General features: G+C 41.0%; 1 protein-coding gene across 1 annotated transcript in view; it reads left to right on the forward strand.

Annotated features, from left to right (window-relative positions):
• The first annotated feature begins 210 nt into the window (after positions 1 to 210).
• The window catches only part of BEND2 (BEN domain containing 2), a 36,266-nt gene continuing 11,763 nt past the window's right edge, over positions 211 to 24,713 (forward strand). Inside the window, exons 1-9 of the mRNA XM_075096288.1 lie at positions 211 to 374; positions 8,870 to 9,013; positions 12,751 to 12,911; positions 14,107 to 14,178; positions 14,356 to 14,445; positions 18,375 to 18,479; positions 21,512 to 22,025; positions 23,203 to 23,403; positions 24,347 to 24,468. Coding sequence (XP_074952389.1) covers positions 362 to 374; positions 8,870 to 9,013; positions 12,751 to 12,911; positions 14,107 to 14,178; positions 14,356 to 14,445; positions 18,375 to 18,479; positions 21,512 to 22,025; positions 23,203 to 23,403; positions 24,347 to 24,468 — 1,422 coding nt within the window. The 5' untranslated portion in view covers positions 211 to 361. The remainder of the gene's footprint in view (positions 375 to 8,869; positions 9,014 to 12,750; positions 12,912 to 14,106; positions 14,179 to 14,355; positions 14,446 to 18,374; positions 18,480 to 21,511; positions 22,026 to 23,202; positions 23,404 to 24,346; positions 24,469 to 24,713) is intronic.

Raw genomic sequence — 24,713 nt, forward strand, 5'->3', positions numbered from 1 at the left:
TAGCAGCGAGCATGGCAGTGCCAAGGAAACAAGTGGAGTACAGAGAAAGCCGGGACACTTTCCGTAACGGGAGAGCCGGCGCCCAGCATCGCACCTCCAGCGCCGGGGCGGGGGCGGGCGGCTGAGGGAGAGGGTGGCTGAGGGAGAGGGCGGCACCGCCTCCGGCTGCCGTTTGCCAGGCGCGCCCCCGTGCCCAGCGCGCAGCCGCACTGCTTCAAAACAGTTTGTTGCTCACGTCGGAGAAGCCGCTTCCGTTTCCAACGCCGCATTCCAGCCCCACCTGCCTGTGCCGGAGCCCCCGTTCGCTTCGCCGCCCTACCCGCCGGAGACACGACCCCGCGTTCCGCCGCCCCACCGAGCCATGTCCGCCGAGGGTAAGGCTCCCGGCTGCCCCCGTCCCGCCGCTCCCCCGGGGTGGGGGTGGGGGGGTGGGGGGGAGGGGGCTGGCAACCGGGCAGACGGGGCGCAGAGGAGCGGCCGAAGCACGGAGACCGCTCCCTCACCCTTCGCAACGGCCCCGGCGCTCCCTGCCCCACCGGCCAAGCCACGCCCATCGCGCCCACCGCTATTCGCCAGTTCCGGCATGGCGAGCTGCCGCCATTGGCTTTCGGCGCCGCCCGTCGCCGCTGCGTCAGTGGCAGTAGGGGGGCTCGAGGCGCGGAGGGCGCGCGGACGAGCGGGCGGTTGGAGGAGCTGCGCGGGATGGGGGCGGTGGGAACGGTATCCGCGCGCGGAGCGGAGCCGGTGGGCGGGCGGCGCTGCGCTTTCCCTCCCCCTGCCCCGGGCGCTCTCGGGCTGTCAGCGGCGCTCGGGTTTTCTCCTGGGACGCGTATTCCCGAAGCGCCGCTGCAGCGTCACTTCTTCCGCAGCCAAGCCAAGGGCAGAGGGGCGGCCGTGGGCGGCTGTGCTGGGAGCGGGGCTGTCGCGGGGAAGTTGCTGCTCGGAAGAAGTAATGTGGCCCCGCCGCGGCTCGATTACCTCATAGTATAACGCCGGAGGGTGGCAGCGGCAGTTTCACGGTTTGTGGTGGGGGAAGTATTTGCTTTCCTTAGTCTGTTCAAATGGTGGGTGAGCGTAATGCCCAAATGCTGGGGAGGCTTCGCTGTGGAGCAGCGGTGTCTCGGCCCTGGCAGGTCCCCGAGTGCTGCAGTTGCTCAGATACAAAACTTGACTACCAGCAGAGATGAGTAATGCTCCTAAAGTGAGATGCCTGATCTAACCATCTTTCCATTCAAAGACTTAATGTGTTGTAGTGTCTTAGAGGTGTACAGGCTTCATCTACGTAGGATCAAAACAGGTATATTTCTGTTGGTTACGTGCTTCACCTTGCCCTTCCAAGGAGTAATGTTTATACAGTCTCACATCAGTTTAAGCTCATTTAGCTTGTCGTTGCTGTCACAGACCTCTCAAGAAGTTCCACCAGGCTCTTGCTCAGATGCCCAATTTCCTTGTGTGGCTTCATGGTTCAGGGAGCTTTTCTGGCTAAAAAATAGTTTCCACTTTGGCACGGTTAGGCTTCAGCCAGTTCACTGTGCAATTATGCAAGTGTCGGCAGGAAGTAAATGGGTAGGACCGAGATGTAGGAGGGTGGGAGCCTAGCAGTCATCGTATACTCCTGATTAAGCACACATACAGGGTAGTGCGGTGAGTGTCTGTTCCTTCTCCTTTGTCCTCAATTTTTTGTTCTCCCGGTTGGCTTTGTCTATAACTCGGTAATCTTAACAAGCATTAAGACTGTTCTAAATTCCTCAGCAATAGAAAAGATGTGCCGTTAATAATATTCCTCAGTCAAAAGGTGCAGTACGAGCTCAAATCTTACTAGAGGCTTCTTTGTGAGACTTGTTTCACCTCGAGTTTTGATCTTCTTAGCATCTCAGTAATCCAAATACAAGACCTAAAGCCATGGGAAATCTGGTTTCATTATTCTGCTTCTCACTATAGTAATTGGTTTGTATTTGCTCAATGTAAGATCCCGTTGTATTAATCTGTTGCACATTTCAGTCATGCAAATGCTGACTATAGTGTTCTAAATTAGCTCTTGTTTCAGTGTTCAGAGAGTGTTGATAAGCATTTTATCTCTGGTAGAGTATTCTGGTGTCTCTCTCTGACAATCTATTGTCAGAGATTAAGGATAAAATATTCAGAAGTATGCTAAATTAAAGGATGCAACTTGAGGTGGATGGTACCCAATTTTTCCAAGTGCGGTATCTAAGCATCTTTATAAAATCTAGTTCGTCTTACACATAGCTTCCATGGCTGTTGAGATCATGTTTGCAGCAATACAGAGATGTGTCTAACTGAACTCTTAGAAAATGAAGAAAAAACATTGCATTTTTGTGAAAAGTTTGATTTTGTTTTAGTGACTTTGCTAGCTGCCCCCAGGAACTTGGTAGTAGAGGTTGGGATAGGATTTAGTACTACTCAGTGCTTTCAGCCCACTCATCCTCCTCCCTTTACCATTCCATACCTTCTGGTTACCTAAAGTTCTGTTTCCACAATAAGCGAGAGCATTCATTAGATAATGTCTGACTCAGTGCAAGTCCTGCCTTATCCCACTGGCGTATGTGGTGTATTTATTAGCAATGTACTTGGGGAAAGAAAAGTAGTCTGTCAGCTTGTCTTCAGACTTCAGCTGATGCATCAGATCTGGTTGTACTTCTGTGCTCGTGGCTTTGATTATCATAATATGCAGAAATGTGCTTAAAACTCTCAGTTACGCCTGCAATGAGATTGAGTTAATATGCAGTTACCTGAAGGTTGGATGGGATGATAACTACCCCTGAAAGGCATCATGACACTGGTATCCCTATGCTCTCCCTCGTGGTAGTTGCTTTTTTTGCATATGTTAGCGTAAGTGTCAGGCCATAAATAGAGCAGGATCTAGTTGCGGTCCAATTTCATGCTAGGCGGCTCACCTTCTGTGACTTAGTTTAAACCCAGGTAAGTTCCTTCATATTTGTTTGGGTAGGGTTGCTTTGCTTGATTTGCTTTGGTATGTAATTCTTAGTTGCTACAGATTTTTAGGGGCTTTTTTGTTTCTCTTTTCTTTTTAACTCTGAGTTCATGTTTGGTTTGGGGTTTTTTGCTTTTGTGGTTTTTTGTTTGTTTGTTTTCAGTAGTTCTCAATTAATATCAGTATCTTTCCATCTCTAAATTATTTTGGTCATCTGCCCATTTTCCCCCCCCTGTCTCCAGTCCCCCTCTGGATTTTCTTTATGTTGCAATTTGGTTCTATTAATCCTTCATTCTTAGGTTTCACATTTTTCTTCTGTTTTCAGCTCTTTTCACCAAAACCTATGCTACTATAAATCTGGGGACAGGTGACCAACCAGTAGTAAAAAGCTAAGCAATCATTTTATTGCTGGAGTATGTTGATCAAACGACAAGAGTTTCCAAAGAGGAGAGAAAATTTGCAAGTCATAATTACTTCTAAATATATTTCTCTATTGGTTATTTTAAATAAATTCTTTATGATGCTTGGTTTTATTTTGCTGCATAAAAAGCTGTAACTTTATGTAATGTAACTTCTGATGCAGGATTAGATGCACAGTTGGACATTTTTGCATGTAAATCAGTGAGAGCTGGGCTCAAGTTCAAGTGCCTTTTAAATTTCTACAAATGCCTGCTACCTGATGATTTTGTGCAGAAGCAAAGAAGAGCTCCTGGTGAAAGAATTCTAAATGGTGAATGTAAACAGCTTTTAAGTTAAAAAGAGCACCTCTAATCTTGGCTTTCAAATTTGGTCATTTCACAGCACTGCTCTACAGCTACCATTCTGTACAAAGCATTTTTATGAACATATCCCTTCTATAATAGCATATCCTACTGCCTTACTGAAAATAATAAGTCATAGTCTACACCATATAACCCAGAGCATACGTTGAGTCTGAAAGGAAATTAGTTTTATGTTTTCTAATGTTAGATGATTGTCACTTCAGTTTTCAAACAGAAAGTCAGAGTTCTCTTAAACTGATAACTTTATTCAGTGATTGGATAAACCAGCCTATTTAATAAGTCGTACTATACGTACGTACTGTATGTAATTCACTTTACTGTAAAAGCCTTATTTGAAATAGATAAACCTAAAATATTTTCTTAATCACACTTTTAAAAAATCTATAATTTCTTTCAAGACTTACTGGAAATGTCTAAATATCTATGTCAAGGTATTTTGTGTCAGTGGAATTAATTAATGCAATGAAGTTATTAACTTGGCATAAGAAATGCAGTTGCATCTTCATTCAAGTCACAAGCAAAAATTATCTTGATGGCTTCATTTTCTTTTTTTTCAGGAGCAGATATTAATCACAGAATCTGGCAGTTTGGTTTCTACTTGAGGGAGACTGCTATGTATTTCACATTGTTTGGTGCTGTATGTATGGCATTACTCTGTATTGCTAGCATTTTTAAGAAGCATCAGAAATATTTAGAATTACTTACAGGACTAAGTTGTGGTGCAGTTTCTTCAAGGTTATGAGTAAATAGCTGGAATTCTTTTGTGACAACTTTTTGAAGGTCTGAGGATTGTACTTAAATGAACAAAGTTTTCCTCACATGTAAGAATGACTACAGTAGTGACGTTGCGTTGCTTAATTCCCTGACCTGAATAAGATATGCATAGAACTATAGGATGACAACTACTTCTCCCTATACCTTTTTTTTTTTTTAAACTAACTAGTATTTGTTGACAGGCCTTCCAAATAAAATATTTTTGAGCACAGACATTCTCTTTTGGTGAATGTAGCCAATATACAGGAAATACGTTTAAATTTGTCCACTGATTTTAGAGGCAGGGTAACTAGGATACATTAGGAAAACGAAGGAAGTGCTTGGTATAAACCGTGTGGGTCTATGTTTCTTGGAGCAGCTTTCCTTACTGTAGTGACCAGTTATGTTGAGAAACCATCATGGAAATGGGTTGTGTATTCTAATTTCCTGACTACCTACATAAGAGTGCCATTCTGAAGAGGGAATGATTTCCTTTCCGTGTATGAGAGCAACAATGTTCAGCAACAGGTAATGGAAGTTAAAAGCCCTGGGGATGAGGAGGATCCTGAGCACCATCTTAGAGGTTAAAAGTTTTGAGAGACTAGTGCTTGTTGCTGCATTGCTTCTGTCATTTTGATGATCAGTCTATCAGTTTTGATGATCAATCTATCAAATACATTGCCTCATCATTGTAGAAATGAATTGTAATTAATTAGATATTTTCTGGAAGTGAGGTGTTTTTCTGTTCTGTATTTTCCTGTTCGGTTTATGTTAATCCTCCAGCTGTGAGTTGCTGTAGCTACGGACTTTGGAAAGACTTTATGCCTAGAGTCCACAGCACTGTTGAAATTCTGATTTTGAAACTTATTTAAGGGAGGGTGGCAGGGGTATGAAAAATTAAGCTTTGCTTTCAGTATCAACCAGTTGTAGAAAGTCTCCTGGCTTCTTATCATACTGGCCTTCCTCCAGTCCAGCTGGAGCTACTTTGACTTTGCTACATGCTGGTTCCACAGAATTTTCCCTCTTCTATACACGTTGCTCTGTCTGCTGTAGATTGGAGGGACATAGTTGCTGACCAGGTAGGCTTGATTTGCCTGCCATATTTCCTGTGAGCCAAAGTGAGGCATGAGATTTGTGGCAAAGATTATGAATGTACAGGTAAATTATATGCATTGTATGGTTGCACAGGTAGTGTACAGCTTGTGTCACTTCATCTAGTTAGGGGTAGAAAGATGATTGCAGGGCAGTAGAGGCCCAGCTGTAAGTAGGATGTTTTTCAGGCCATACAGTAACCTGGCATACCGGCTGGGGAAATAGGCAGAGAGGATTGTTCCCAGCTGCTTCATTCCAGATGCACTTTTCCTGACTCTCAGTTAACTCTCTCCCAGAGTAGGTAGAATACGAAATTTGTCAACAAAGAAATTTGTGCCTGTGAGGCAGTTAAATAATTCAACGCATGCAAATAACTCATGTTAGCCTGCAGTGAACTTCAGTCAGTGAACATCGCTGGAATGTTTTGCTAAAAGCTGCATCTAAATTAAGTTCAGTAGTCCTGTTGTTTACTTCTATGCAGCTAATTAAAATGGGCCAAGAACTGTTCTTTGAGCCTAAGCAGCATATCCCAGCTCATGACCACTGCCATGGTTTTAGCTGGGATAAAGTTAATTTTCTTCACTGTAGCTGGCATAGTGCTGTGTTTTGGACTTAGTGTGAGAATAATATTGATAGCACACTGATGTTTTAGTTGTTGTTGGGTAGTGCTTGTACTAGCCAAGGACATCCAGCCTCTCATGCTCTGCCGGGTGCACAAGAAGCTGGGAGGAGAGGGGGCACAGCCAAGAGAGCTGATCCAAACTGGCCAAAGGGATATTCCATATCATAGGACGTCATGCCTAGTGTATTAACTGAGGAGTTGGGCGGGGGAAGCAGTGATCGCAGCTTGGGGCCTGTGGTGTTGTTTGGTGGGTGGTGAACGGTTGTATCACTTGTTGTTTGGGGTTTTTTCTCTCCTCCCAAGGTTTTACCTCTTTCTCTTTCATTATTTTCGTTTTATTATTATTTTTACTGTTTTAATCATTAAACTGTTCTTATCTCATCCCGAAGGTTTTCTTACTTTGGCCCTTCCAATTCTCTCCTGCATCCCACAGGGGTGGGGGGAGTGAGCAAGCAGCTGCGTGGTGTTTAGTTGCTGACTGGGGATAAACAAGACAATCCTTTTTGGCACCTGATGTGAGGCACAAAGGGTTTGAGATAATAACAGTGGCTGGTCACAGCATTGATTCATCTGTTCTCAGTATTAGTTTATCAGATCTACACCATGCAGATTTTGAAGTACATATTAAAGATTGGTGTTGGTTTTTGTAGTTTGCTGTGCAGTGATTAGAGATGTTTTGCCTGGGAGATTTGTTATTAAAACACTGGCCTTGAGCTTTATCAGTTATTTGGGTCTTGTATGGAAGTCATTACTGTACTTTGGGTACCACCTTGTGGAGACAATTAGCAATTATATCTCCTCCTCTGAGAGGTTTTTTTATGGAGGAAGTACAGAATGGCACCTTAGGCACCATCGTATATAATGCCTCCTCGTTCATTACAACAACTTTTCAGTATTTTGAACATCCTTGGGTAGTTAAGATTCATCTGTTGATATTTCTTTGGCAGATTGTTTCTGTTCTGTCTAAGGGTAATAAGCAATTTAAGGATATAATACAGAGATCTGCCCCAAGGCTTGATAGTTATGGGTGGCAGAGTATGTGGGATAGTGTGGGCAAATGCCTAAGATGGTGGGCACCCCCAGTGTCATGGGACTTAACCCCTGAACAGTTGCAGAATCCTGAAAAATTAGTAGAGTATTTGGAGGAAGTATGTTGTCACCCAGGCAATTCCGGAGATACAAATCACTGCAATGTGCTGGGGCCTGGCCCATGCCTACTGAGCCCTGTTTAACACTATTCAGTACCCCCAAGGGGAAGAAAAGGCCTCTGGATCTAAAAAGACAGACAAGGAAGGTGACAAGCACTGTGGCCACTCAAACCCTCACAACAGGTGCTGAGATAAGAGCAGTTTAATAAGTAAAATAAAACAGTAATAATAATAAACCCACAAGTTTTCTTACTTTGACCCTTCCGATTCTCTCCCCCATCCCACAGGGGTGGGGGGAGTGAGCGAATGGCTGCGTGGTGTTTAGTTGCTGAGTGTGACTAAACCATGACACCACTGATCTAAACTACATTTTGCAGGGCAGCTATGCCCCAGCTAGCTTTTTGGCCTCATTACTACTATAAACATAGCTATTGAGTGCATGGCAATTGATGAGCGTTTCTGAACATATCCTCAGTTTTGTGAAATCTTTCATAATCTGATGACAGCCAAATCCCAACCCTGCTGTATTGTTTCTTCTGGATTAGATGGGAGTACTGGCCAGAGGGAAAACTTCATGACCTGTGGAATTCAGCTGCTTTCCCACCTTTTGGTCTCTTAAGAACTTAGAACAAAGGGAAGGGAACAGGATTTGGAGTGAATTGTTTCTATAAAAGTGAAGAAACAGACCGCTGTTGTGCTCATACAGCCCTGATTGCTTGCTGGAGCTCAGTCCATCCTGTGCACCAAACAGGGTAGAGATCCTGTGGAAAATATGGCACGTGTTCATATAGTTAGCGTGTCACTAAGCAAGTGTGCTGGCTGAATTTAAGGATTATTTCCAAACTAGTGGTTCACAGTATGATTCTTCCATTAATGTGCTTCATCAGGAATAAATTGCACACCCTCTCTTGCACTCCCAAAACCACCAGATCTAGCTGTATTACAGTTATTCTGAAACCAGGACATTTCTTCTTGATGTAGTGTGTTTAATTGGAAAAAAATTGATGCTGGTGATTTGCCATTCAGTGTTTCTGCACAGCATCTCGTTGGGAGGCAATGTTTGGTTTGACCTGAATACCAAATATGCAGTTAGGATTTGTAGACTGATTTGTTTCAAGTGTATTAAGCATTTCTTGATTATGAAAGTAAAATTTTAAAACCAAATGAATATGCTTGTTGTATGCTTGAATGTAAATAGTGGAGTTCTCGGAAGTGCTTGTTACTGGCTCTTCACTGTTCCCATCGAAGCTGGACACTGTAGGAAGAGTTGGGTACTGAATAGTTTCAGGAATCCTGCCAACTAAGCAATACTAAGCCGCATCCCTTCTAGGGCATGTTAAAACCTCAATGCCTGTGTTTAAAAGTGACTTTGGGTTTAGAGGCTAAAGTGAAACTCGTTTTAAATTAGCCTGTGGTACAATTCAGATAATGCTAAACATGATACAAGTACTACAGTTGTCATTTGATACACAGAATGGTGTCTAGTCTCATCTGTTTCTCTTTCTGCATATGCTAATAGATTATGTTTCTGGGAATGTTGAGGATGATGATGAAGCAGTGATTATTGACCATGGAGAAAATGGGCTGTCTGCACAAAGCTGCATGTCAATGGAACAAAACTCTGAAGTAAACAGTGTTCACCATGTGGCTCAACTTGCTTATGGTAATTACTGTTCATTTTTATTGTGATCTAATAGTTGATGGCTACTTTTAATGATGTTTGTTCAGTGCTGCTGTCTTGAATGCTTTCTGTGTTACCCATATCTTTAAAACCTACTTTTTTAGAAAGCTACTTTAGAGAAATTGCTTGGCAGTGCATTTAAAAAGAGGGACCTTTTTAGTTATTACTTTAGAGGTCTTTATTAATAGTGAAGCCACTAAAATATTATGTTTTAAAGACAGGTTTTTTACTTATAAAGTAAGTGTACCTAGGAATAAATTAACAAGCAATTTGGAAAATAAATGTAACGGAAGAACCTAACCCCCAAAATGAGGTTTTTAGATAAACTGTCCAGTGTAATTTAGTAGAGCACTGGGGATACTGATGTGCAATGACAGTAAGATGATTGTTTAAGGTGATAAATTGTTAGCTGTAAGTAGCGTTTGGTGATTGTAATTTGTCGTATTTATTTTAACATGCAATATCAAAGTGTTTCAGAAATCTTACTCAATTCTTTATTGGCCCAGACAAAAATTAATCATAGCTGTTAGCATTTATTAAGTCCAGTAGCAGTATTACAAGTTAGCAAGTAAAATTACTATAACTAAGTGCAGGCACTTAGTTTTTGGTTGGTGGTTTTCTGGTTTGGGTTTTTTTTTTCCAGCCAGTTGACTTTATGGAGAATCTCACCAATATTTCTCTTCAGCAGAGTCAAGTTATATCTGTTCCTAGTGTTGTTAGGTGCTTCTGAGAACCTTTAATCTTTTGGGTCTTCTACTTGACAGTAGAGTATACTGTAATTTTTTTGTACATTTATGTCTAAAAACATATTTGGGGCGGAGGATGGTTTGGATGGTTTACTTTGGGTTTTGTCTCTGTTTTAAAAAAAAAAAATCCTGCCCAGGAAACTGTCATAGACAGCTGTGGAACTTTGGTTTCAGGACATAGTAATTATTTCTTTATCAACAAAGAAATCATGATGAGTGAGTGTGATTATTTTTTAAAAGGTAAAAGATAGTCTTGACATCTTTGGGCTTACAGCTTCTGTTGTTGTAGATTTTAACTAGACAATACCTATGCTAACAATTGAGTATAGTGAGATATATGACCAAAACATGACACGTTTATTTTCAATAGGACTGTTGAACTTAACTCTTTGAACTGAAATTCTCTGATTGTTTTTATTTAACCACCATCTTAAGCTAGTATCTTGTAGAGCAGTGCCTTTTCTTCAGATCTAGTTCTGTCTGTCCAAACTAGTTTGTTTTACTTTTGTCTCATCTTCTTGCCTGCAGATACTTAGCTAGCAGCGCAAGCTCAGCATTGTTAAGATGCAGACCTAGGTCTTTATCTCTCCACACCAGTTGCAGAACACTTCTATTGTGCTATGTATTATGTTACCCATTTATGCCCACAAACTCAGTATCACTTTTGCTGGCACGGTTTTTTAGTCATCGTATTTGTGCCTAACTCTAAATTTGGGAAGCTGAGAAATATGGTTAATTTAACATAAGCACAATATGTTTAAAATGTAATTAAACCAAGGACCTAATGTTTCTCCAGGTGAAGTGGCATTCTAGTTTGGCTGCAGAAAGTATCTGAAGTTTGAGGGACTACTTTGTGCCAGTGTGTTAATCCTGCTGCCCTGCACCCCTTCTACTTTCAACATGTCCTCTCGCTTGTATTGGTGTTGGTCCCACAGGGTGCTGCCATCTCCCAGGCTCCCAGTTCTGGGGTCCTTAGTGCTAGAAAATGAGTGCTAGCTTGGTCTGAGCGGTGGGGACAGAGGGATGAAGTGATCTGGGAAAGGAAGCAAACTCTGAAGCTGGGTGGGAGGGTAGGTAGGTTTTAATCTTCACCTACGAGAACAAATATTAAGTAATTGCCAATGTGTTTTTATTACTACCTGAAAGGAGGTTGTAGTGAGGTTGGTGTTGGTCTCTTCCAAGTTACTCACGATAGGATGAGAGGAAACAGCCTCAAGCTGCATCAGAGGAGGTTTAGATTGGATATTAGGAAAAAATTCTTCACTGAAGGAGTGGTCAGGCATTGGAACAGGCTGCCCAGAGAGGTGGTGGAGTCACCATCCCTGCAGGTATTTAAAAGATGTATAGACGTGGCACTTCAGGGCATGGTTTAGGAGACACGGTGGTGCTGGGTTGACGGTTGGACGTGATGATCCTAGAGGTCTTTTCCAACCTCGGTCATTCTACGATTACTCAATTATTGATTGTGATTTCAAAATGATGTTAATGACACTACTCTAAATCTACCACAGATCTTGCCTAGGTAGCATCTGTCAACTCTGCTACAATATTTGTCTGGGCTCTTAATGCAAATTTTTTTTTTCTGGCTTATGATACTAAATATATTACTACTTTTCTGTCCTGCCCCCAGCCCTTCCTCTTCTAGCGCATAAAAGAAAAGTGGTGGTCTGCTTTTCATTATTGCTCTTGGCTTGTCCCTGTCCCATTGGCTGTTTTTTCTTCCTTCTCTTCCGAGATATTAGTTCTACTTTCCAGTAGGGCCATGAAATTAGTTCCATTATTTTGTAAAAGTAGTAAAAAGTACCCTGTAACTTTTCTTATGCAGCCGCTTTACTTGGGAGGAACTTTCTGTAGGTATCCACAGAACTTCCCCACCATACTTTTTCAGCTTGTCCTGAGCTCCAAAAAGCTCCTTTACAGCAGATAGTATGGTGGAGATTTGGTGTTGCCTTTTTATGCCAGCCAAGTTTTTCTCCTTATTTCTCAGAAACCTTCCATGGTGTTGTTTAGTTTCTTAAGCTTTACTTGTCTTTTAAAATCTTCTCTTACCTATATCTTGCTATCTATGTAGTGCTTGGCCCATCTATAGCTAAAATATATAGAACTCAAGTGGAAGTCGTTACCTTCCCCTCTCCAGCCCCCCCCCCATTTCTTCCCCTCTTAACAGTGTTTTTATTTTAGAAAGAACTGCCATAGCCCTTTCCTGAAAGTTTGAGGTAGAAACCCGTAAATGATGGACAGGCGGGTTTGGCAGTAGTCTATGCCTTCTCTCTTAACTGAAAATCCTTTAACATTCTTCAAAAGGTAGGTCTGGCAATCATGTGGGCTTCAGAAGGGTTAGGAGGGAGCAGTGATAAACTGGGATGAAGGCTTTTTACCTGTGTGCCAGGCCCACATGTGAAGAGGTGGAGGCATTTTTTATACCACTTGTGGATAGGTTCTGTTTGGTGGTCCCTGGCCTACACTGGCTCAACAGAGGAGATACCTGGAGCAGATCTTTTTTGTTGCACAGTGCTTCAGTGACAAAACAGGGAGGGGGGATGGACAGCACACAACACCCGCTAAGTGTAGGGAAGGGGCAGCTGAGGACTAAACAAATGGGAACTGTTTTACATTGCGGGTGTGTTTCCTGAATTTCAGCTAACTGTTTTTGTTGGAGTTTTGAATTCTGTGACTTTGTACAATCAGACATGGGAATGAGAACAGAGAATCAACAGTGAAAAGCAAGGCAAATGAAATGGAGGCTGGAGAGAGTTTGGAAGAAAAAAGTATTAAATTGAATTTATAATTTCAGATCTAAATAAATTGGATTAGTAAGTGTTTAATAATGTGCTAGTAAACAATTTTCTAATAACCAACCAGTTCGTAAATAAAAAAAAAAATGGGTGACTGTGCATGTTTATTGTAGTGAAATGTTTTTAATGCAATGGGAAACCTGCTGTGATATACTTTGCTTTCTCTCCGCTTTTCCAGGAAGCGAAGGCTTATCAGTGCTAGCTGAACGAGTGGCATCACAAATGAGCCATTCTGCAAGTATGCAGAGAGGAAATAGTCACAGCCCTGAAAAAATGGATTATGTGTTTTCACATAATAAAAGAAAACGACTTGCCCCTACTCTTGTGGGACAGAATGTGGTATGTTTCACCAAACAGTAGCCTTTTGTTCTGAGGCCAGTTTCATGTTCTCGGGAATGTAATTTTTCCTTCACTTTTATACACTCATTTGATGACATCCTGATGAAGAAGTGTGGGTAGGATATCAGTGTAGTGCATGGAAGCTTCTAGTAAAACTTTGTTGTCCTGGATACTATATATGTGTATAACAACAGCTAGTGTACAGTGGGGAGTGACTTAATACTAATTTCTCATGTACGTGCTCTTATTTTTTCAGTAAAAATCTGTTTGTGCAATTTAGGATAATATGAGTTAACTTAATGTTGTATAGGATTTGCCTCCATGAACAATTCTGTCCAAAGACAGGCTACATATTTTTAACTTAAGATAGTCTGAAGCTTAGTTCATGTCACCATATTTAATTCTTAAATTACAACAGTCGGGCTGTCTCTAATGCTATAAAAGCAGTTCCACTCTGTTTAATTCTGCCTGTTGTAAAAGAAACAAAAATAACACCCCCACCCTTTTTTCTTCTTTAAAATAAGATCTGATTAAATATGACTTAGTTTAGAAAAAAAAAAACAACAAAACAAACAGGAAAAAAAACCCACACAAAACAGTAAGACTCACAAAATCTATGATGTATGGTGGGCCAGAACTGTTTACATCCAGTAGAAGAAAACTGTCAGAATTGTCCAGGTGGTGGCACTGTTGATTCCTGACTAAAACCAGTTTTCAAGCAGTAAGAAAATCAGGTCTTTTAGACATTTGTACAGCTTCTGCGTGTAGAGCTATACCCATTGAAATAAATACACATTTTTTTCAGGTTGATTTTTTTAAAATTAGTGTAAAAATTTACATCAGGTCTCATAAGCCTAGCTATATAGTACATATCTACTTAGATGAGAGAGTTCTGGCCTTAAAATAACCAAATAAAAATACATATTATTATATAAATTTGCAAGAGGTTTATACTGAACCAGAATAAGATACTCTTAAAACAAAAGTGAGGTGAGTATTCATATGACGTAACCACAGCACAAAATGAGATGACTGTGTTAAGTCTCGCTTTCTTGCGCCCTTTTGTGGCCAGGGGAGCGAATATAGCTACAGCTGAAAGTGTCCAAGTTGGATTCCTAGCAGGTTCTCTCTGTAGTTTATATTTTGAATTCTTTCATTATTCAACACATTAAAAGTTCTTTATGTTATTTCCCAGATGAGAACGAGGGAAGGAGAATATGAAGACAGTGACAGTGTCATTTATGAGTATGAACCAGACTATGAATGTGTAAGTTAACTTTCTTTTGTTTGACTAACTTTGAAAAGCTGCTTTGGGGATGTGTGTTTTGGAGTAGGCTAAAATAACGTGAGGTTTGAAGTTGGGATTTATTGGCATAATGTGATATCCTAAGACCATGTATGTTTTACTAGCTTACACTCTTTTTTTATTATTTTAATGAAAAAGGGGAGTATTGTATCTGAAGCTTCCTACACTGAAGCTTCCTACGCTGGAGATCAGCAGAAAACTCTTATGGAGGTCCTCAGTTATTGCCAGGTATTTTTTTTCTTCATCTCTGAAATGGTATTTAAATAATTATAGTTAAATTTCAGGAATATTTGCATTCTATATTTAATAACATTACTTCATCCTTTCCAGTTGTTCCTTTGTTGGTTGCCCACTTCAATATTTTCAATGAGGAAATAACCTACTACCTCATATTCTGTGAACTTTTCACACCATAGCCAGCAAGGATACTTTTCAAATAGTAAGCTTTAATACAAAATGTAAAGTTCAGTGATTTATTGCGAGGGGCTTCGCAGTAATGGGAAAGATCTCACTGTCATATGTGCCCAGCTGTACAAGGCTTGCCAAAAGTGTCAAAATCCTCTAGTGCTATTTTGGTGAGTTCTTTGCTTTTGACTTCTGAAGCAGTAGCTGGCAAGATTGAAAAACACTGCACTGAAAATTAAAAGCATGCCATATTTATTCAGGTGAGCACTTATGTGACTCCAGAGTCACAGTACTCTATAGAGTAAAAGACATTCAGGCCATGCTTTAGGGAGCATAATTTGTTAGTGGCTTGTAGATAAGTATTAATGTTTTGCAAGTCTCCTTAAGAATATATTCAGCAGATCTGTGGAAGAGAATTGACTAAGACTGTGTAACATTCTTGCCACTAGTCTGGGAATGTGTGCTGGAACAAGTAGCACTAATGAGAAGCTATAGCCTCTTTTGCTGCCTACTAGCCCCTTTCCATCTCCTTCACCCCACTTTTATCCTTTCCTCCCAGTAAATCTGCCCTCAGGCTACATGAAGACTTTTAATAATGCTTGTACTGTCCACACTGATTTAAGGTCTTTTAGTGTTCCTTGGCATGTTTCTAAATTTTGTGAAGATTTTATAGATTCTTCTATCTAAGGATATTTCACTTTTAAAAAGATAGCTATCATATTGAAACCTAACTGTTGGTTTTGATAGAATTTTTAATTATTTTCAATTTTATCTCCTACAAATCCATCTAGCAATTTTGTATAGCCATGTGTATTTAAAAAATTTCTCTGGCTAGTTTTGCTGTACATCAACAAGAGAGGTTGCATCAGTTAGTTGAAGACACGTTTCCTCTTTGTGACTCATTTATAATGTCCTTGTGTATTTTTTGCTGTAATGGCTGATGATATGTGCCCGATAGGTATTTTCCAGTTGGCAGTCCCTTTCGATACTAAATTAATGTTCTGTTAGCTGATTCCTTTATACTGTTACGGCACAAAGTGTATGTCTAAATTGCTGTGTAAGCATCATGTTTGAGTTGCTAAATCCTGGAAACACTGACAAGGGAACTTACTATATCGCACGGTAACATATATTAATAACTGATGGGACTTAGAATGCTTTGAATATCTGGCTTTTATGTCTGCAAATTTGGGCTTTTACAATAATACTTCTAAGAAGTTTGTACCTGATTGCTTTAGCAAGGCAACACAAATTCTTAACATCTGAAAGAAAACTTGACCTTGGTGATTAACTGAAGATCAGACGCTTGCCATAAAATAAGTAGGCTTTTCCAAATTCTTTATCTTTCATTCTGTGATTATTAAAAATGTGGATGCAATTGATTTCAATGCCATGTTTGCTCTGAAAGGCATGGCTGAGTTGATTTCTCCATACATAACACATCTCATTTTCACAGAATCAGAGGATGGAAGGGACCGATGGACATCATCTTGTCTAATCCCCATACGCAATACAGCTAGTGCCCAGGATCATGTCCTGATGGCTTTTGAATATCTCAAGGAAGGGAGTCTCCACAACCTCCCTGGGCAAACTGTGGCAGTGCTGAGCCACCCTCACAGTGAAAGAGTGGTTCCTGATATTCAGAGGGAACCTCCTGTGTTTCAGTTTGAGCCTATTGCCTCTGGCCCTGTCACTGGGTACCTCTGCAAAGAGCCTGGCTCTGTCCTCTCTGCTGTTTCCCTTCAGGTATTTGTATGCATTGATGAGATCCCTCTTGAGCCTTCTCTTCTTCAGACTAAACAGTCCCAGCTCCCTCAGCCTTTCCGCATGGGAGAGATCTTCATCACCTTCATGGCCCTTTGCTGGACCTTCACCAGTATGTCTGTGTCTCTGCTGTACTGGGGATCCCAGAACTCCAGGTGTGGTGTTACCAGTGCTGAGAAGAGGGGAGTGATCACCTCCCTCAACCTGCTGGCAATACTTTGCCTAATGCAGGCCAGGACACCGTTAGCCACCTTTGCAGCAAGGGGACATTGCTGGCTCACATTCACCTTAGTAATCACCACAAGATCCCAGGTCCTTTTCTGCCAAGCTGCTTTCCAGCTGGGCAGCCCCCAGCACATACTGGTGCCTGGGTTTGTTCCTTTCCAGGCGCAGGACATTGTACTTCTCCTTGATGGACTTCATGAGGTTCCTGTTCATCAGTTTCTCTTGCCTCTTGATGTTCCTCTCGATGCCAGCACAACCCTCTGGTGTGTGAGCTGCTCCTGCCGGTCTGATATCACCTGCAAACTTGCTGAGGGCATGCTCTGCCCCATCATCCAGACCGTTAATGAAGATGTTAAACAGGATCAGACCCAGTATTGACCCATGGGGTACTCCGCTAATTACTGGCCTTCATGTAGACTTTGTGCTGCTGATTGCCACACTCTGGGCCTGGCCATTGGTCCAGTTTCTAAATGAGCTCACTGTCTGCTCATACAACCTGTATGAGCATCATACCATCAGCAGCTTGTCTCTGAGAATCTTTTGGGAGACAGTGTGGAAGGCCTCCCTCATACCTGGGTAGACAATATCCACTGCTCTACTCATCTATGATGAAATGACTAGCCTTGTAGAAGTTTATCAACTTGGTCAACTGTGATTTCATCCCCTTTGATGAAGCCATGCTGTGGCTACCCCTGGTGGTATTCTTGTCACTTGTGTGCCTGGACGTGGTTTCCAGGATAACTGCTTCATCACCCTCCCAGGGATGGAGGGGTGGCTGAGTGGCCTGTAGTTCCCTGGGTCTTCCTCTTTGGCCCTCTTCAAGACAGGAGTGACATATGCTTTTGTCCAGTCTTTGGGCACTTCTCCCACTCGCCTTGATTGAGTAAAGATCATTGTGAGGCCACACTTGATACTATCAGCCAGCTCCTTCAGTATTCGTGGGTGTATCCCATTAGGCCCCTTGGATGTAATTTATGTCCAGTTTGCTTAAGGATTCCCTGACCAAATTATTTTCCACCCAGTGTGTCTTCATTGCTCCAGCCTTTCTCCCTGGTCTCTGGGACCTGGGATTCTGGAAGGCCAGTCTTGCTCGTAAAGGCTGAGGCAAAGCAGTCAAGGTGCCTGATCCTTTTCTGTGTCTTACATCACCAGGTCCCCCATCTCATTCAGCAGTGGGCCCACATTTTCCCTAGCCTTCCTTTTGTCACCTATGCACTTGAAGCCCTTCTTGTTTTTGGCATCTCTGGCCACATTCAGTTCTGGTTGGGACTTTTACTTTACAGGTACTATTTTTCTAAATCTATTTCTCACTGGGCGTTATAGAAATTAGTATTTTGGTGGCTGCCTATAAACCTTTTACCTTTTTACTTGGAAACTTATTGTCACTTAAAATAGCATATCATAACACCTAACTTACCTTAGAGCTTGTCAGTATCTTTTCAGTGTAAATCAAAACATACCAAATAGGTAAAAAACAAAATGTCTGCTGGAAGCCGGAAGCACAACCTTTAAGTGTCAGCCATGTTAAAGTTGCAAAAGTAAGCTTCTCTGAGAATTCTTTTTACTGTGATATATACTATTATTACTTGCATTTTATATCTAAGTTGATCTTTAGTATGCTTACAGAATGTATATGTTAGCTACAGATCTTACGCAGTTTTAGGGAGGAGAATTTTGTCCTTAATTGAACTTTCTTGATTTCTTCTGATTTAAATTGGGTTCTTGTGAAACAATACTGTTTTCACTGTTATGTTTGTTGTCAGGCCATGTATGAAGCCATTCAGAAGTTGGATAAAAAATTTGACCTGCTTCATCGAAAGGTCTCAGAAATGCAGCATACTCGTGTAAAGCCACTGTTGCTCAGACCTGTGAGTATTAAAGACCTAAGACATTTCTTTTTCCTTTAATTCTGTCACTTCCTGTGATGTATATTTTAAAAATTAAATTAGGATTAAAGTTAGTAGCAAAGTAGGAGACTTAAAGTCCATTTCAACTAAATTATTCTAGATTTTTTACTGTACGCCAGCTTCAGTCTCCTGTATTGTTATTGACCCCAGTGGTCACAGAACAGCCAGTGACCCCCATCAAGTTCAGGATGCTGTGATAGATGCTGTAAAATTCTACTTGTATTGGAATGAACAGAAATTAATTGTGTAGGTTATGTCTTAAACTTGGGTATATTGGTGTTGCTGTTTTACGAGATGTGGTGTACTGTCTCATTGGTTTCTGCAGTTGGAAGAGAGTTTATGCATCATTCACACAAGTTGGTTCAATTGACTGACTGATTTTTAGATCTCAGCAGTGTGTTTTTGTATCCATTATGGTATAGAATTGGTTTGGGTTTTGGATTTGTGTTTTTTAATAACTTTTTTCAGATTTTTTAAAGAAGATTTTATATTGAGTACCCACAATTCATTTGTTCCTATATAGTCAATCCACTATTAACTAAGGAGACAAAATATTAGTACTTTTAAAAAGCATTTTTACAAGTACTAATATTTTGTCTCCTTAAAGGAAAATATATCATATGTTTTTGTAAGAAGGTAATAAAATCCATAATGACCTTTCTTTGTCAATAATACTGCAGAGCTTTTAATGTGGCAGAGGTGATCCTGCTGTCAGGAGATGTCAAGACATCAGTAAGACCATTTGCTTTAAGAGTGGGTACAAGCAATGACACTCTTGTGCCATGTCAGTTATCAATAGGATACAAGGTTTTATTTGGGAATGTGTTTTTGTTGACAACTCCAAGCTTGCACTGTCCACACATCCAAAAATATGAGATTCAGGGAACAAACTGGTCTTATTGGCGTATTGGGCTTGCATGGCAAGGTTTCGGTAGCAGGGGAGCTACAGGGGTGGCTTCTGTGAGGAGCTGCTAGAAGCTTCCTCTATATCCAGTAGAGCTAATGCCAGCCTTCTCCAGGATGGACCCACTGCTGGCCAAGGCTGAGCCCATCAGCGACAGTCATAGCACCTCTGGGATAACATGTTTAAGAAGGGGGAACAAAAAAAAAGCCCTGCGCAATTGCAGCTGGAGAGAGGGGTGAAAATATGTGAGAGTAATAGCCCTGCAGACACCAAGGTCAGTGAAGGAGGAGGGAGGAGGAGGTGCTCCAGGTGCCGGAGCAGAGATTCCCCTGCAGCCCCTGGAGAAGACTGGTGAGGCAGGCCATTCCCCTGCAGCCCATGGAGGTTAGCGGTGGAGCAGATATCCACCTGCTGCAGCCCACGGAGGACCCCACACCAGAGTAGGTGGATGCCCAAAGGAGGCTGTGACCCCATGGGAAACCCGTGCTGGAGCAGGCCCTGACAGGAGCTGTGGCCCTGTGGAGAGAGGAGCCCAGGCTGGAGCAGGTTTCCTGGCAGGTCTTGTGACCCCGCAGGGGACCCACACTGGAGCAGTCTGTTCCTGAAGGGCTGCGCCCTGTGGGAAGGGACCTACGCTGGAGCAGTTCATGGAGGACTGTCTCCCGTGGGAGGGACCCCATGCTGGAGCAGGCGAAGAATGTGAGGAGTCCTTCCCCTGAGGAGGAAGGAGCAGCAGAAACAGCGTGTGATGAACTGACCACAACCCCCATTGCCCGTCCCCCTGTGCCTCTCGGGGTGGGGAGGAGGTAGAGAAAATCATGAAGTTGAACCTGGGAAGAAGGGAGGGGTGGGGTAAGGTGTTTTAAGATTTGCTTTTATTTCTCATTACCCTACTCTGATTTGATTGTTAATAAATTAAGCTGATTTCCCCCAGTCGAGTCTGTTTTGCCCGTGACAGTAAGTGCTGGGTGATCTCTCCCTGTCCTGATCTCGACCCACAAGCCTTTTGTTATATTTTCTCTCCCTTGTCCAGGTGTATAAGGTATGAGGGGGAAGCCAGGAAATGCATGCCAACCAGTTTTTTTAGGTTCTGCTAGCACTTTATTTTTAAAACCATCAGGAATGCTGTAGATTTATTTTTTTTTTAACAGCTTGTACCACTGTGGTATCTGTGATGGGCTAAGGATACAAATAAGGAAAGGTTGCTGGTAAAGGTACTGGGGTTTTTTTATTGGATCAATTCCAATACCTGGAGAAATGGACAAACTTTCAGGCACATAAGCCTTTCTTTAGGTCATAGATTTTTAAAGGTTACAAGAATGGAATATAATCAGATTTCTATAAACAAACAAACAAAAAAAAAAAAACAGGAAAAAATGCACAAAAACCAAACAAACAAAAAACCCAAACCCACATGTGTCAGCTACATTTGGTAGCTCCTGCTCAGTGACTTGTATTTTGAACCTGAATGTGTGCTTTAGGGTGCATATATTTCTTAATAAAAGTACTCCAGGTGGTGGAAAGCATAGTCTGTTTCTCAGTGTGTCAGTCTTAGTCTCTTTGGAATCTTCCATTGTAGACAAGATCTGAACGTTCGGTGTTTTCAGCTAGCAAGTAAAGAATGAAGAGGCAGCCAGAAGAGAAAGTGAATTTTTTTCTTTTTTGAAAAGGAAGCTAACATGGCAGTGCAAACACCCCTGCAAACTGCGTCAATAGCTAACAAATTTTAAGTTTTATGTTGCCTGTTTTTTTAATAGAGCTTTTTTAAAAAGCCTTTACAAAGCTGCCTTTCTCATATATTTCTCTGGCTTTTTAGAAAGCAATTGTGCCAGCACTCCAGGTGGAAAAAACTTGAGAAACATTGAGGCTGACCAGATACACTCTTATTGTTGGAACTACAAGTGAGAATAAAAGAAAGTAGAGGGAAGGCTAAAAACTAATAGCACTGGCTTCATGGCAATTACTATCTCAATGAAGAGTTTGTTGCCAATAGCATAATTACTAAAATCTAGTCTTCCTGGTTTGCAAAAAAAAAAAAAGACTAGATATGTCCAATTTAATCTTCTAATTTTCTGAATCACATTTACAGAAACCAGTTGGATTTACATACAGAAGTTCCAGTCATTTGCCCCAAGGAAAAATAAGAGTACAAAAATCCATGGAAAGGGAATCAAGTCTTCACCTCTCTTCACCAGGCCAGGGACGGCATAGCCCAGTCATAAGGGTTGCTTTACAAAATGGCCATGTTCAGGTCAACTCCACAATAAAACATGTTCAACCGAGTCTTCAGCTGGAATCACAGCAGCCTGTTTGTAGGCAAAGCCCACCGCTCCCCACTATAGTTTCTACACATTCATTGCATTCATCATATGCAGCAGCTAACAGGATGCCTGACCTTTCTCCACGATCAAATCTTGTAGCCAGCATTGTGGAAAGTACTGTCAACGTTGCATCTTCGTCAGCAGCATCATCACTGATGCCAGCACCATCTGAGACCAGTTTGGGAAACAGTGCTGTGGGGACGAACTTCAGAAATGCATCTGGGAGTGTGAACACGAGTAAAGAACTGCCATCTTCTTCAGTTTCCATCAATCCTAGCTTTGGTGAGTTCCTTTGTAATGAATACTCAGAAACAAAGGCTAAAAAACTGCTGCTAATATAAAAAAATACTCATAAAGAAATATCTTTATCTTTATTTAGCAAAAGTAAAGGTGCAGAACTGACTGCCATTTTATGATGGAATACTATTTAGAACTCTTGAAACAAAGATTATAGGAATGTTTAAATGCCAGGGATCACTTAAAAACCTCTGCAGTGTATATGCAGTTGTATAGCCTACCACAATCCTTTGATTTATGTACGTGCTTTGGGTTCTTTTAAGACTAGGCCCTCTTTTTCTCTCTTGATACTCTTGATGTAATCTATTTTTAACCTGTGTATGTGTCATCAGTAGTGTATGCATGCTATGCATATGTTTAAAAGGCAAAACAGATTGCCTGTAATGCTGAGTGAGAGGTATGCATGTATATGTCTTGCATTTAAGAAAGCAACTTACATGATTTGTGTGAAGGACGTACCTGTTTTCTTCTTGTGGAGGATTTTATCAGTGAAAAATCCTTTTTCACTGTGTTGTTTTCTTTCAAAATACTTAATTCCACAGAAAATGAAGAATTCCATAGATACTGCATTATAATAAACAGGCATGTATAAAATAGCACCATGTTTTAAAAACTAATGCATTTCTCTCTAAAATATAAATACCTTGAGCTATGTGGAAGGCTGAGCTATGAGGTTTTGGTTGCTTTTGGTCTAAAAAATAAGTTTATACAGCTGAAGAGCTGCACGAATAGTAGCTCAAATACTTGGATACCAATCTGCAAATTTGTAAACAGTGTATGACTTAGCAGTACTATGTATGGTTATGCCATTCTTTGTGGGTCATTGAATTAAACATACATAGTATTTGCATGTGTGTAAAATAGGCCAGTCTGAACATTTTTGGACTCTCATGTGTCTAATGTGTTTTCTTCGGTGTTATTATTTCAGTTAGTTATGTTGGTGGTTAACGTGAATCAAAAAGATAGTTCTGTTACTGTTCCAATTTAAAGCTACTTTTGTAAGAGCAAAGATAAGTAATATATAGTAGAATTAGCTGTAGTAGAGAACATATACTGAGCTTACCGTAGAAGTCAAGAGAAAGAGTTTGAAAAAGTGTTCTTCTCTTAACAACTTGATTGTTTTTAAAATTTTTTTTCTTTAAATGCTTTTGTTTTACAAAAGAGTTTGTTGGTGACCCAGTGAGAAATGTAAAAGTTCTTGGAAACTATTTGATGAAAGCTCGGCAAAAGACTAAACCAAAGTATGCAGCGCGCTACTTAGTTCGTGTCTTGTTCCCCAAGGAAACGTTGTTGTGCAGCATTATGGGAGCGAGTGCACGAGGGCGCAGGACATTGGATCCAAACAAAATTGCTGCAATAAGAGGTATGCTACCTTTCAAAATGCACTTCTTTAATACTTAACAAAGATTTTAACTTACAAGAAGTCCTTTTCTGTATGTTTCTACTAATCATTGTCTAGCAACTGGTGAAATGATAAATGCAGTAGTGGCTGTGCTCCACCCTGCTGTGTCTTTTGGTTTTGAAATTCCTGCTTTGTAATTCTTATTGTTCATTTTTCTTCAATGTGGATAAAACAATTCTGATTTCTCCTAGTTTTGTGTACTTCCTGTCATGCTGTCTGTTTCTAAATTTTTCATTACATCTTATTCTGTCTTCGTGGCACAGGCTTTGTGGTGGTGTTTTGGTTGGTTCAGGTGTTTTTTGTTTGGGGTTTTTTATGGGGATGGTATACTTGAGACCAACATTAGCTGGTGATTCTTAAATACTTCTCGTTTTCCTTTAAGTTCACATCTCTTGTTCATTTAAGAAACAGTGAAGATGGGGAGGGCGTTTTTTTTTTTAAATGTCAAGCCATTTACACAGATCCCATGGCACATATGTGTGAACCTACACATAATCCTCATCCTGTCTAAAGGGTGGGAGATTATTTAAGATGTGTGAAGTAGTTATAGTATCAGCATTACACTGTCTCTGTTTTTTGTGGGGGTTTTCTTTGTTTTGTTTAAAGTTAGTATGATAAATCACACCTTTCCCCTAATTCTACCAGGAAATGCTTAATAATAAAAGCATTATTCACAGCATCTGAAAAAAAGTATTACTGCATATCTTAAATTCATAGTGCTGCTTAGCTTCAAACCGTGAGTTTACTATCTCTTTAATTAAAGCTGGAAATCTAAAGCTTCTAAATAGAGAACAATAAACATGAAGCATTTTGTAGCTTTCTCTCCTTCTTTCTAAATTAGACTACTTTTAAATACCGCTTTTTGTCACAAAGCTTAAAAGTTTTTTCTACATTTTATATGCAGAATTTCTTGCAACTAACTTTCCCAACTATGATCTGAGTGAGCATGGAAAAGACTGGAAAACCTGTATCACAAATGTCAATGCTATGATCCGCTGTTTACGCTCTGAAACAAAAATAAACCCAGTAAGTTGTCTCAAGGTGGTAATTTATTAAGTACTAAGTTTCTGTTTCTTTCAAATTAATTATTTGAACTCCTCATCATACAAGTGCTGTAACGGGAAATTCCTTGAGTTCTGCCTTTGCGTTGCTCAGCGTAGGCCTGCTGACTGCAGCACTAGTTCCAGATGGGGAATACTGGAAGCATATCCCTTTCTTTTGCTCTGCCTCTACCTGCTCCTGTGTCCAGCATTCAGTTAAGGGATGTATAA

This window comes from Phalacrocorax aristotelis, chromosome 1 (assembly GCF_949628215.1).
Source record: "Phalacrocorax aristotelis chromosome 1, bGulAri2.1, whole genome shotgun sequence".
Taxonomy (NCBI): Eukaryota; Metazoa; Chordata; class Aves; order Suliformes; family Phalacrocoracidae; genus Phalacrocorax; species Phalacrocorax aristotelis.